At 36.6% G+C, this 15,001-nt stretch overlaps 1 protein-coding gene across 1 annotated transcript in view; it reads left to right on the top strand.

Annotated features, from left to right (window-relative positions):
* The window catches only part of LOC135965561 (POTE ankyrin domain family member G-like), a 33,162-nt gene that overhangs the window by 12,954 nt on the left and 5,207 nt on the right, over window positions 1–15,001 (top strand). Inside the window, exons 8-11 of the mRNA XM_065522608.1 lie at window positions 5,312–5,382; window positions 6,755–6,799; window positions 7,822–7,988; window positions 14,881–15,001. Coding sequence (XP_065378680.1) covers window positions 5,312–5,382; window positions 6,755–6,799; window positions 7,822–7,988; window positions 14,881–15,001 — 404 coding nt within the window. The remainder of the gene's footprint in view (window positions 1–5,311; window positions 5,383–6,754; window positions 6,800–7,821; window positions 7,989–14,880) is intronic.

The following is a 15,001-nucleotide window of genomic DNA, read 5'->3' on the forward strand; positions in this document are numbered from 1 at the left end:
TAATATGAGCCATTATTATTGGTTGGCTGTAAGTACAGGTGAAGCTTCCCTGGTTTGCTTACTGCTCACCTCTTCCTGTGTGGTGTGGTTCATAATAATCCATGGACTGCTACCGGTCTGTAGCATGGGAGTTGAGGACCCCTGCTCTGGGTGGTCCTACCATAGATAAAAAAGTAAAAGTAAGGAACTTTTGATCTCAAAAGAATGCTGAAGCAGTTATGTTACATATGCTTGTCCCAACAACGTCTCACTATTACTGACTTCATTCCTCCTCATTTGAAGTTGGAAAGAGACACATTTACTTTGTTGGAGGAAGATGTGCTCTTCTACCTGCTGGTTAGTTGTCATGATAAGAGCAATTTTGTTAGAACAAATGCTCTGCTACCATTTGCCAGAAGATTGTCATAATAAATATACAAATTTCTCAACTCTAGGCTCAGAAGATTATAATAAAATTAGAAAAATGTTTCACAATAACAAAAATACTAGTATGCTACCTGGTTGTGGACACCTAATACATTGTATAACCCAAACGGTATGAGGACACCTTTAATTTAGCTATCAATTTATCAAAGAAGTTTTATAAGTTTGGTTTTATAAGTTGCAGGAGATAAAGATGGAGCAGATGTAGTTTTGATCCTTAAGGTGCTCATAATAGAGCTGTCTCTGTTTCATTTCTGTGCTTTTTCAATAGAATTTACAAAGAAAATATTTCCATTTATGTTTTCACTTCACTTAACAAATAACTATTGAATGTCTTTTAGATACTAAGCATTTTTCTAATGCAATAGAACACAATTAAAAATACAGACAGGAGTTTGTTATTATCATTGTCATTATTTTTTTATTTTACTACTTTATTCAGTTCTTACTGTGTGCTAGATGCCCACTGGAAGCTTATAATTTATTATATATTGATTATGTGCCAGACATAAGTGATGAGGAAGGAAAGTTTTGGTAAAAAAAAAAAAAATAATAGGTATGATTCAAGGGAAGCATGCAGAGTGAGAAGAATTTTTCTAGGTGAAGAAGCAGAAGAATAATGTTTGACAGAAGGAACATGCAACAAGATTGTGTGTTGGCCAGAAGGAACATCTAAGGAGATTGCCTGTTTGGCAGGAAGGGAAGCAAGTGCAAAAGACAAGATGCTTGAGTGAACTTTGCAGGGTTTCTGAGCAGTTCAGTTCTGCTAGCACCAAAAGTGTGAGATACCAGAGGTTGGGAATGAGGTGAATACTTAGGTAAGGCAAGTTTATGACAGACTTTTTAATACTACAGAAATGAGTAGATTTTATCCTGTGGGCCATGGGAAGTTTACCAGGTAGAATGCTTTGGACTGCAAATACTGATGAACAGTGGTGAAAACAGTAGGAACCAGAGTTGTTTTGTTTGTTCAGTGATATCCTAGGGATCCCTCTTGTCCCTCTTTCTGTGCTGTCGACAGTGTTTTATTCATGTCTCCTTTCATGATTGGGTAATCTGCAACAGCTCCAAACATCTTGTTCTCACAACACAACATCTCAAGGGCTTCTTTTCTTCACCTGTGTTTTCTAAACAGGGAGAAAACTTAGAAGTACACAAGGGGCTTCCTGTAACATTTCATTGGCTGTGTTACACTACCTGCTCATTCCCAAACCAGGCACTGGGAATGCAAATACGTGATTAGCTTAGAATTAACGTTTCCCTTTCTAAGGCTGAGGAGGGAGATTGGGATAATAAACACCCAATAGACTTGTGTTTCTTCTGCAAGAAAGAATAAGGAATGGCTATTGGTAGGGAGTCGACAATGTTTGCTGCAGGGGCTCATTGGAGACATGGGAGCAGGGGAGTCACAAGATTAAATGTGAGTATTAAGGCATTCTGGTTATGGTGTAAAATGGGTTAGCAAGCTTTTCCTGTAAAGGACCAGGTGGGAAATATTTTAGACTATGTGGTCTCTGTCATAACTACTTACCCCTGCTGTTGTCTGCTGTTGTAGAATGAAAGCCACCATGATTCTATGTAAGCAAACAGGCATGACTGAGCTCCTTTAAAACTTTATTTACAAACCATAAGGCAGATTTAATTTGGACTGTGGCCTATAGTTTCCTGGGATTGGTGGAAGGTTACCATGGAAAGAAACCAGGAGACAAAGGAAGCTTTTGCAATAGTCAGCTATAGTTTTCGTCACACGTCCTTGGACTAGTATCAATGTATTATAAGGTTTTCACCCATCCATGGTGGAATAAAGTTAGGAATCTCAGTTACTCATTTTAATATGTTGGTGTTTGTTTTTATGGTGTTATGCCTTTTTATTTGTTTTGCTTAATTTTTTCATGTAAGAACTAACATTAGTAGTTGACGGTTTTCTTTTAAATAGAAGCCATTTTGTAAAGTTTATGTTCCCAGTGGCAGTGGGAATATAAAGCAGAGGCAGAAGAGAGGTATAGTCCATATGATTTAGTGATAATTGAATGAGAAAGGCTTGGGGGACCGAGAGAAATGTCAGATGATTTACAGGTTTCCAGGTCGTACACTAGTATTTAACCTGGACATGAGGAAGTAGTAGGAAATTTTCTGGTGAATACAGAAGAGCAAAGAGCTGCAGGTCAGCAGGAATGACCATTTTTTTCCTATGCATGTTTAATGGAATATTCATGTAGTATATTTTGAGTAGGTAATTGGATAACCAGCATTTATATCTCACATCCTACTACTTTGACTCTCAGTAACAAGACTTATCAAAGATCAAAGAATCTGAAAGTTGATGAAACTGTCCATGTGTATCACCATCAGTGACCGAAAGTTGGCATCCACAGAACACAGAATTGGGATAGGTGAACTTAATAGATAAAGATGAATATCAGAATTGTGTTCCTCTTAGGGAATGATAGTCTCCATGACCTGTGTGAGTCACGGCTGCCAGAAAAGAAAGAGAGCAAGGAGTGTATTAAAGAAGCACAGCAAATTCAGTCCTAGAGTGCCCTGCTTGACTTCAGTGGGGCATTTTTGTGTTCTTCCTTTAATAACAGCAACATATAAATAACAAAAAGAAGTAAGAGAAAGAGTTTTTTTTATAGGCTAGTATTTAACGTAAACTTGAGAGTGAGTACCAAGATTATACTTAGAATTTACAGACCGGGTAGGAAGACGATATAGAAATCTGAAGATTACTGACTCAAACACAGTGTATTTTCATTGCTTTATTGTCACATCTCTGAATTCACAACTATGAATTATATTCATATGCACTATAACTTTAGAAAGCACCTTCCCAAACCAAATATTAAGTGATTTATTATAATTTCTTTGAATTATTATAGAATTGACTTTCCAAGTGCTCATGAGAATTATTGAGAATTTGCTACATAGTAACATCTCAGCTGTGTCCACAAGAGCTATCTGTCACCTTGTCTTAATGACTATTGGCTCACTAGGAATATTGGTTTTGGCATTAAAATGATATTTTTCTAAATGCAGATAGGACCAGGGATCACTCTTGAACATTAGTGTCCAAGCATCTTAAAATTACACATCAGGTTTCATAATCTGACTTCTGCCCCACTCTCCATCTTTAGCCCTTTTCCCTGTGCGCCCTTTCTCTGGCATTACTGAGTTGCTGGTAATGTCCTACTCACTCGTTCACTCTTTCAGGCCTCACTCCTGCTCTTGCTGCTGTGTGGAATGCTGTTACCCTTTCCTTCCCTCTACCACTTTTAATCTGGCTAGCCTCAATATTTCAGTCTGTGCTTGGGCATGTGTTCTAGAAAAGCCATCCCTGATATGCTTTATTTTCATTGTTTTTAAACCCTAATGCCTAGCATGTATGTAGCAGGACTCAATAAGAAATTTCTGAGTAAAATAAAGACTGTTTTTACAAAGATGATGTGCAAGACTGTTCTCTGCAGTCTTGGAGCAGAGGGGACAGATATGTGGGGGAATAACGTAGAGTTCAGGTGGTAAAGATGCAGTAGAAAAATCAGTGAAGTCAGAAGGCAGCCTCAAGAAGGAGGTACCTTTTTATCTGGGGAAAGACATGCAGAATCAAGGAAGACTTCACATATCATTGTTTTAAAAGATGAAAATAAGGCCAGTTGTTGTGTCTCACAACTGTAATCCCAGCATTTTGGGGGGCTGGAGGAGGTGGATCACAAGGTCAAAAGATCAGGAACATCCTGGCCAATCATGAAACATCATCTCTACTACAAATATGAAAAATAGCTGGGCATGATGGTGCATGCCTGTAATCCCAGCTTCTTGGGAGACTGAGACAGGAGAATCGCTTGAACCAGGGAGTCAGAGGTTGCAGTGAGCTGAGATTGTGCCACTGCACTCCAGCCTGGTGACAGAGAAAGACCCTGGCTCAAAAAAAAAAAAAAAAAAAAAAAAAAAGAAGAAGAAGAAGAAAAAAAAAAAGAAAAGAAAATAAATTTGTCAGAATAGTAGAGGGAAACATTTTAGATATTAGGAAGTCATTGTGCACTAATAAAGGTGTCAGTAGTATTTTTGGAAATCATTTATAAGGTACTATTGTTGCAGAAAACAGGAGGCAGGAGAGACCCAGTGGGTGAAACAGGAGGATTTTATTTAGGTGCACACCGGTTCAGTGGATTTGCATCCAAATGCTGAGTCCTGAACAAAGACAGAGCCTGGCTTATGAAGGCAAGCTTACAGAAGCAGAACAAAGGCAGTTAATCATATAGTGACAGTTTTGCAACCTCAGCATAGCTTGTGACTTTGCAACTACATTGAAGGAAAAGAAGAACTTGCAAAATATATACATTTGTACAAATAGCTATGAGTAAATGCTGAGGGGAAGGGGAGACGGTAAAGGAATTTGTTTTCTGAACCTTGCTCTGGGATGTCTGGACCCATACCTGTGGGCTCTGGCTTCTTGGACAGCGTCAACACAACCTTACCTGGGCCCTGCCTGTTACTATCCTTAGAGTCAGAGTAGCTAAGTGCAGGAAAACTTGTTTCTCTTTAAAACTAAATTTCCTTTTCATTACATTTACTGCTTCATGATTAGGAAGTGGAGAACAACATTCTGTGTTACCTTATATGTTTCTACTGTATTTTAAAATTGTGTTTCTGGTGGTTTTGTTCATTTATGTTGGGTGGATGAATTTGTGAGTGAATCTCATCAGGCGTCTCCCCAAGTGGTTTGTTGAAGTCTTAGAGAGTGATTTCCTAAGTAACTATTTCATGAAACACTAAACACTCAATTTATGAGATAAAATAAAATGTTGTCTTAAATCTATTTTTATAAAGGCAATAGTTTTTAACTGTTCTAAGTGGTTCATTTTAACTGAATATATGGATTTCTCAACAGAACAAGACTTAAAGCTGACATCAGAGGAAGAATCACAAAGGCTTAAAGGCAGTGAAAATAACCAGCCAGAGGCATGGAAAATTTTACATTTAAATGTTTGATTTAATGTTGTTTTCTTTGCTTTAATAATATTAGGTAGTCCAAATGAAATTATCTTTCAGACTAGGTTTTGAGAATCAATAGATTCTTTTTTCTAAGAACTTTTTAATTGATTCATAAAATTTAACAAATTCAGCAACCTCATTAACAGAAGAATCAATAGATTCTAAGTTAGCATTTGAAACTTACCTTAAAAAACATAACCACTATAAACTTTAAAATACTCTTACTTTACAATATTCTTATTTAAAATATTCTTATCTGCCTTTTTGATTAGCTTATAGGTAATCTTTCCTTTTGGAATAGAGGCAAAAGAAATTCCAGAACTTTGTTCTTTTATTCTTACAACACCCTGACATAATAAAGAAAGTAACATCAATTATTGGATTATATTATTAAGCAATAGAATTATGAACAATGTAACACTGATGGTCCCTGAGCTGGATTCGTGGTTGAAGAGTAATCATGGCCAGTGATTGAAAATCTGCAGTTTTATATTGCAGTCACTGATAGCAAGGTGAAAGATATATTCTGCCTTGTGATCTCTCATTGACCTCAGCGTTTCTCTTCAGGGAGGGAACCAGGTCATAAAAGCAACCCAAATGCCTATTACAAGAATCGTATCTTGCAGAATGGGACCTTTGGTGTTAGTGCAGAAACACAATAACATTTGAACTTACTGCAGTTGCAGAAAATGAGTACAGATTATTAAAATTTTTATCCACTGTCATTAGTACACATTAGAATATATTAGAACTGGACTTAAGCAGATAAACTAGATACATAACACTATCATATTATGACATATAATTTCAATTAAAATTTAAGAATTTGCATTTCTTTCTGTTTGGTGTTGATTTCAGCTCCTAATAACTGAAAGCATGCCTACAATTCAGTTAGTAATCTGTAGAGGCTCACTGGTTAGGGTTTGGTGAGGTAAACTCTTTTCAAGTGAGGAAGACTTTGCAACACTACAAATCATCCGCTGATGCATTTTTGGCAGATTTAACACGTAATAAATTAAGTGGAGTCCAAACAAATGGTGACAAAGTTAAGTTTGCTGGTTCATGTTGATCTTCTCCCATTGGCTAAGGTGAATTATTTTTCTCATGTTAGTCAGAAGCCAGTGATGTGGCAGTAGCTGAACGTAGATTAAAAAGTTAATTTTTAATTTTAATTAATTATTTATTTTAACAGTTAAATTTTAATTTTAATTATTTTCTAATTTTTCATTGTCTATACTTGATTACTTAAAATAAAATTATTTTTAAAACATGCATTCCAAAAGAGGAAACATCACAGAAATACAACAAGCAAATTAACCTTCTATTTTTGCATTTGCAGGAAATGTCTCAAGAACCAGAAATAAACAAGGATTGTGATAGAGAGGTATACCATTATATTCAAATGTTTCTGTTGAATTAGATTTTTACATTATGTTGTTTAATAAAGTGTTGTAAGTATAGGCACACATGATCCTATCATGTAAGTAGCATAAATCATCAGTGAAAAATTTAATATTTAACTCAGAAAGAATTCTGTAGATTGAGTTTTAAAGAGATACAAACCCTAGAAATATTCTTTCATTATTATGGAATAATCCTGAATGGTGCCGTAAAGTGCTAGGTCATGCGACTTTAGGAGCTTTGGATCAATCATTTTATCTTTCTTGGTTTTAGTCTGATTATCAATAGTTAATGTGGCTAAAGAAGATAATTTCTTATTCTGTGTATCTTCCAGCTAGAAAACTGTACGGCTATCGAATGTGAAATTTGGGGAACATCTTATTTTCTGGGCATCCACGCTTGTACCTCAGCAGTTTCACTCTGCTCCTTGTGTTGTGGCGAACTGTGGTTCCCATGTTTCAGTGAGAACCATCATGTTTTTGATATCCCAGGGACCAAATGAAAAAAAATGATCAAAGGCAGTGGGGGAGAAGAATATCTCAGTGCAGAAAAGTGCAATCTTCCTTTCTATTCCTGAAGCCCCACAGTGTCTCATCCTCTAAATCTGACTGCTTAATGTGAGATCTAGGTGGTAAAGACAGAAGAAGACACATTTTGCATCTTTGTCTTTTTATTTGTGTGTTTCCACGAGTCAAATGGGATAAATACATATATAAGATTCTGAAGAGTCATTGGGAATAAAAGCACAAAATGAAGGAGGGCCCTTTTTGAATTTTGAAAAATTCTGTTTTATTCAGTCAAGCAGAAATGAAGCAAACTTTACAATGATATGATAATTACATCTTAAAATTAGAGGGTAATTGTTCTGTATATATGATCAAACTTAAGTGTGAAATATTTTTAATGACTACAATAATGACAAACTGAGTCAATTGATAAAATCAATCAAAAAGGTTCTTTTTATTCAATAAAGTGAATATCCTTAATATCAAACTTCCACTCAAGGCTGAAGAAGACATGAAGAAGCACGGAAGTAATAATATGGGATTACCAGAAAACCTGACTAATGATGCCACTGCTGGCAATGGTGATGATGGATTAATTCCACAAAGCAAGAGCAGAACACCTGAAAGTCAGCAATTTCCTGACACTGAGAATGAAGAGTATCACAGGTAAGCCTATGACAACATTTAATAGGAGACAGCCATATGCTGTCAAACTAATCCTAATTTGGGCTAATATTCATGATTAAAAATTTTATATTTTTCCTAGGATATTCAGCCTTGCCTGGTAATCAGAAAAATGAAAATCAGCAAAAAATGAGTTACCATTTTTTCCAGTCATTAATTTATTTGAAAAATAATGAGTATTGGCAAATGTGAGGGGAAAGGAATTTCTTTACATTTTAGTGAACTTTTATTTTAGCTTCAGAGGTACATGTGCAGTTTGTTATATAGGTAAACTGTATCATGGAAGTTTGGGCTACAGATTATTTCATCAGCCACATAATAAGCAAAATACCCAAAAGGTAGTTTTTTGGTCGTCTCCCTCCAGCCATGCTCCACCCTCAAGTAGACCCTTTTGCCTGTTATTCTCCTCTTTGTGTCCATGAGTTCTCATTGTTTAGTTTCCACTAAATGAGTAAGAATATGTGGCATTTGATTTTCTGTTTCTGCATTAGTTTGCTTAGAATAGTGGCCGCCAGCTCCATCTGTGTTGCTGCAAAGGAAATGGTCTCATTGAAAAAGACATGTCGTACACTGTTGGTAAATGCATTTCGAACATTAATTGAGTAGCATATTCACACACACATATATAACATAGTAAGGTTATATATGTATGTTAAGGATACTTGTATAGATTAGTTACGTATATACTTACATATAAGAACATTTATTACAGCATCATTATATCAAAAGATGGATCCTTATCAGTAGGAATTTATCATTATTAAAAGTAAATCCTTACCAATAGGAAATAGCTCAATTTTCATTCTTAGAAAATAATGTAGTATGGAACCATTTTTTACAAATGAGGTTAGAGCTAGAATATACGGATTATTTCACAATTAAAATGTATTTAAAACCTTTACTTTGATAACACATCTTAAGATAATTTTGTTAGAATTCTTGTAATATCTGCTGTGTTGCAAATGGAAGCTGCATGCTCCATTGACACTGTACCTTGATTGCTAGTTATTAAATTTTTGTTGTCAGTGCCTGAGTGCTGAAATATTGGATCTTCAATCTGAATATTGCCAAGGGATTGTATGGGAATCTATATTTAATATAAACATTTCAGTATATTGGGTAAAACTTTTATTAAAATGTATCAAAGGATCTTTCATCTACTAAACCAGAATTTGGTCAGATTTTTCTGCAAAGAGTCAGTTAGTAAATATTTTAGGCTTTGCAGACTGTATATATAATTTTGAGACAGGGTCTCTGTTGTCCAGGCTGGAGTGCGGTTTTGTGATCATGGCTCACTGCAGCCTCAACTTTCTGGGCTCTAGTGATCCTCCCACCTCAGCCTCTCTGCTAGCTGGGACCACAGGTGTGCAACATCACACCCAGCTAATTGACTCTGTGAACTGTAGAGTGAATAAGCGTGGCTGGGTTCCAAGATACTTGACTTACAAAAACAGGCAGTGGGATTTGGCCCACAGGTGCTAATGTGCTGACCTTGTGCTAAAAGGAAGGTGCTACTAATGCAGTAACTCTTATTCATAAAAGTGTCCGGCATGTGTGACATTATCCTTCCTTTTAGAAAAGGATATATTTCAGTATTCACCACACCACATTTTTCCACAGTGACTTCATATAATTTTTTAAATTTCATTTATAACATAAGACTATTTTCTGCATTTCTGCCACTTTATTCCTGTTAATAGAACTCAGTAGTTTACTGTGATCAATTACTTTGTATATTTGATGAGTATCAACTGTTCTAGAATTGGCTGATTTTTATCAAGCCAGAAATACTCTCCTTGAAACGTTTAGTGTTTCTTGGTCTTTATGTATAAGCATGAACAAAGTGATATTCAGCTTATGGAATCTAGAATTGTTTAAGGTGACTTTTAGTTCTATAGTTTTAAGGATTTAACACCTAAGTCTGGCATTTTTAATGCCACATGTGTATAATTTTATAACTTTTAAAATATATAATTGTTATGTAAAATTTGAAGACTACACCTGTTATATAAAATTTGAAATTAATTGTCTATTATTTTCCATGACTGTGGAAGAAAATAACCACATTCTCAGGCATGACTTCTAAGTATGATGTCCTTAAAAGAACATGTCTACACTCATGAACTCAATTTTCTTTTCATTCACTCTTGATCTCACACCAGTAAGTTTTCAGTTTCAGTACTCCTCCAACGTTGTTTTTCCTCAAGATTATCACTAATTTTTTTCTGTAATAAATCTAGGCATTTTTCGTACACTTCATTTTATTTAATCTGTTAGCAGAATTTGAGCCAATGGAGGATATCTCCTCTCTAACAGCGTCTTCAACTTGGCTTTCAGGACCTCAGTCCCTCAGGCTTTTCCTCCTGCCTTTCTAATCCATTCATCATGGCCTCTTTTGCTTGCTCCTCCTCATCTTTCTCCATTTGGACATTGTTTTTTCCGAGGGCTCAGTCCTCAATCTTCTCTCTCATGACTTTTTCTTTTTTTGAGACAGAGTTTCACTCTGTCACCCAGGCTGGAGTTCAGTGGTGTGATCTCGGCTCACTGCAACCTCCACCTCCTGGGTTCAAGTGATTCTCCTGCCTCAGCCTCCTGAGTAGCTGGCATTACAGGTTCGTGCCACCATGCTCGGCTAATTTTTGTATTTTTAGTAGAGACAGCATTTCCCTATGTTGGCCAGCCTGGTCTCAAACTCCTGACCTCAGGTGATCTCTCTGCCTTGGCCTCACAAAGTGTTGGGGTTGCAAGTATGAGCCACTGCACCCAGGCCCTCGTGACTTTTTCTACCGTGTATATGCTAGTGATTTCCAAATGTATGTCTCTGGCTCAGATCTCTCTCCCTAATTCCAGATTTCCATATGAGCCTGCCTACTTGATATCTCTATTTGGTTAGCTATTGGGTATCACACACTTGTCAGACCCAAAATTGGGCTACTAATGGCCTTTCTGAAATCTACCGCTCATGTATTCTTTCCTACTTTGGTTAAGGGCAACGCTTCCAGTTGCTCTGCCAAAAATCTCGTTGTCATTCTTGACTCATCTCTCTCTCCGTCTCTCACACCTTACATCTATTCTCTCAGTAAATCTTGTCAGGTCTATCTGAAGAATATGTCCAGAAGCCAGTCATATCTTCTACATCTGAGCCACTCTCATCTGCAGTCTACATGAGTGTCATAGACTGGTAATTGATAGTCCTGGCTTTTAAAAACTTCCCTTTTCATCAATTCTTAACTCAGTGGATGTACCTAAAATATAAGTCAAATTGTGTCAGTCCTGTGCCCCAGCCCTTCTGATTGCCTCCCATTTCACTCTGAGTATGTATCAAATTTCCTCCTAATTATCTCCCTTGCTCTGCTTTAGCCACACTGAACTTCTTGCCATCCCTTCTCTACCCCTAGTGCTTAAAGACTCCAAGCACACCTCTGTACTTGGCAGTTCCCTGTGTCCGGAATGCTTTTTCCACGGATATCCTCCTAGCTTACTCTTTCCATTCCTTCAGTTCTTTATTTAAAACCTCCTTTCTGCTAAGAAGTAGAAAAAGGGTAAAAAGAAACACATTATGGAACAACCACTTTCTGAGGAAGAACCATGTACTACCCAGATGCATCATGCTTAAGATTCAACTGGGAGTGTACCAGGGAGGCTCTCTAATGTAACCAAGGGAAGGTTCAATGAAACAAAGTGATTTATCATCTCTAACTTCAAATCCATTTGTATCTTGACATCAACACTCTTAACCTTATATCATCATTTCTTAGAGTCTTTGATATACAAATAAAAGGTTTTTTGTATCAGAAAGAAAGAAATCCCCTTTCTCAGCAGAGACTTTTCTGACCATCCCAACTTTCCTACCACCCTCCCCATCAAACACATAAACGTTTCATTTTCCTGCTTTAGTTTTTCTCCTCTAACATACTGTATCTTTTGTCTTCTCTGTCTGTTGTTATTGTGTGTTTATCTCACTCTCATGAATAAGGATTTTATTTTTCACTACTGTATCCTCACTGCCTAGAAAAAGGCCTAGCGTATTGGATGTAGCTACCTAATAAATCGTTATTAAATGAGTGAATGGAGTTTATCCTGGGTATGTTGTTTGATTGATTCTCACTTTAAAATTTTGACATGGGTCATTCTATTAGTTTTGTCTGGTAATTATATGCATTTTAATAATTGTTTTGGCTTTTTATAATAAGCTACATTCTTTATATTAATTTTTTTATTTAGGGAGAAAAGCCCAATATTGTGGTTATTCATTATTTATTCTTTTATTTGTAATCATAATTGTAATTATGGTAAACTGAGTCAGAGGAATTGCAAACTTTACTAGTATTTTATTTGATTTGATTTTTGAGATAGAGTCTCACTCTATCACCCATGCTGGAGTGCAGTGGTGGGGTCTCAGTTCACTGCACCCTCCGCCTCCTGGGTTCATGTATTTCTCCTGCCTTAGTCTCCTGAGGAGCTGGGATTACAGCGGCATGCCACCACACCTGGCTAATTTGTGTATTTTTAGTAGAGACTACTAATTTCACCTTGTTGGGCAGGCTGGTCTCGAACTCTTTACCTCAGGTGATCCACCTACTTTGGCCCTTCAAAGTGCTAGGATTACAGGCATGAGCCACTGCACCTGGCCACCTGCTTTAAAAAAAAAAAATTGGGGTGGCACATTTAATGAACTTACAAATTCTTTTCAAGGGATTATGAACCTTTGGTATTTGAAATAAAATGAGAGAGTTGGAAATTTTTTGCTTCCTATAGTAAGAGGAATACTGGTCCGGCACTGGCTATTCTGATGGAGCAGGTGCTGCTGCTTGGCTGTATTTCAGAAGCAAGCTGCTCACATCTGTATTGGTTGGTGAGCAAGACCAGTGGTCATTGATTGGTTGATTAGATTTCAAACTGGCTCTGGGTGGCTTCTTGTTACCATTGGTACAGGTCATTTCTTTCCTAAGTTATACTCAACTTTAACTAACATTTTCTGTTTAAAAGTTGCCTTCAATTAACTATGTTCAAAATGAAACTATTTTGTATTCCAGAATTTTAGACCTCATTTTAAAATTGTGGTCACGATGAATTGGTTAATAATAGCTCTCAGGAAGATCTATTTACATTTTTTAAAATACATATTTCTTTGCATAATTTATTCCTTAAAATTAATTGCCTTGTTTCTGTTATTGGTATTTCTAGAAGCTTTTGTTCAAGTCCTAACATAAACTCCAGTAGGAGATTTTAGTCTCTTTGTCAGTTAATATATGTATATGGTAGTGATATTCTCTTTTTAAATTCCTTTTCTTGTTCACTGTCTTCTCTGTACAATAACAGTAATATTCTTATGCATTTTTACCTCATTAAAAATAATTACAGTTTTCAGGTCATGTGATGCCAACATGTATGTTCCTTTTGCTTGGTGTGTGTGCTGCTATTCAGGCTCTGTTGTGGTTCTACATGAATGGCAGCTTTTTAAAATAACTCTGTGAAGAATGACATTGGTACTTGGATAGAAATTGTATTGGATCTGTAGACTTCTTTGGGCACTATGATCATTTTCACAATATCAGTGCTTTCAGTCCAGGAACATAGGATGTATGTTCATTTATTTGTGTCATCTCTGATTTTCTTCAGTGGTGTTTTCCAGTTATCCTTTTATAGTTGACTCACCTCCTTCGTTACGTATTTTCCTAGGTATTTTACTCTTTTGCAGCCATTGTCAAAGGGACTGGGTTCTTGACGTGACTCGCAACTTGGTTGTAGGTAGTGTATAGTGGTACTACTCATTGGTATTTGTACATTTTGTAGCCTCTGAGACTTTACTGAATTCATTTATCAAGTCTAGGAGTGTTTTGTAGGAGTCTTTAGGGTTTTCTAGGGATAAGATCATATCATTGGTGAAGAGATAATTTGACTTTCTTTTTTCCAATTTGGATGTCCTTTATTTCTCTTGCCCAATTGCTCTGCCTAGGACTTCCCAGTTTTATTCTTAACATGCATGAAATAAAAGTAAAATCAAAAGTGATTAATGATTACTTTATTTCACATCTCTGTCACATACACAGATAAAATTAATTCAAAGTTGTATGTTAAAAACACAATATTAGACCCTGTCTTGTTCCAAAAGGAATTTCTGAGTTGTCTATAAAATACAGAGGAATCAAGAATATAAGTGGAAAGTGTTTCCCAAAAATAAATATAAAAAGTATGGGTTAACACAGGGCTTCCCAATCCCCAGGCCATGGACCAGTACCAGTCCCTGGACTGTTAGGACCTGGACCACAGAGCAGGAGGCTAGTGGCAGGTGAGCAAGCAAAGTTACATCTGTTTAAAGCCACTCTCTGTCACTCACATTACTGCCTGAGCTCCTCTTCCTGTCAGATCAGTGGTGGCATTGGATTGTCATAGTAGTGTGACTCAAACCCTGTTGTAAGCTGCTTACACAGGGGATCTAGGTTGTTCACTCCTTATGAGAATCTAATGCTTTATGATCTGTCACCATCTACTGTCACCCCCAGATGGGACCATCTAGTTGCAGGAAAACAAGCTGAGGCTCCCACTGATTCTACATTATGGTGAGCTATGTAATTATTTCATTATATATAAGTAATAATAGAAATAATATGCACAATGAATGTTATGTGCTTGAATCATCCTGCAACCATCCCCCAACTCAGGTCTACAGAAAAATTACCTTCCACAAAACCAGTCCCTGGTGCCATCATGGTTGGGGAGAGCTGGGTTAAGAGATGTGAGACCCCTTTGCCTTGTCTTGGATTAATGTGCAGATATGCATTGTGTGAATGACATCTGATGGCACCATGTTGCCCTGTAGATCATTTTAGGGACACCTCCAGTATTTCATGAAAATCAAAATTTCTTCTAGTGATGAACAAAATGATACCCAGAAGCAAGTTTCGGAAGAACAGAATGCTGGAATATCACAAGAGATTCTGACTGGTAAACAAGAGCAGATGGAAGTGGCTGAAAAGAAAATGAATTCTGAG

The sequence above is a fragment of the Macaca fascicularis genome, chromosome 10 (assembly GCF_037993035.2).
Source record: "Macaca fascicularis isolate 582-1 chromosome 10, T2T-MFA8v1.1".
Taxonomy (NCBI): domain Eukaryota; kingdom Metazoa; phylum Chordata; class Mammalia; order Primates; family Cercopithecidae; genus Macaca; species Macaca fascicularis.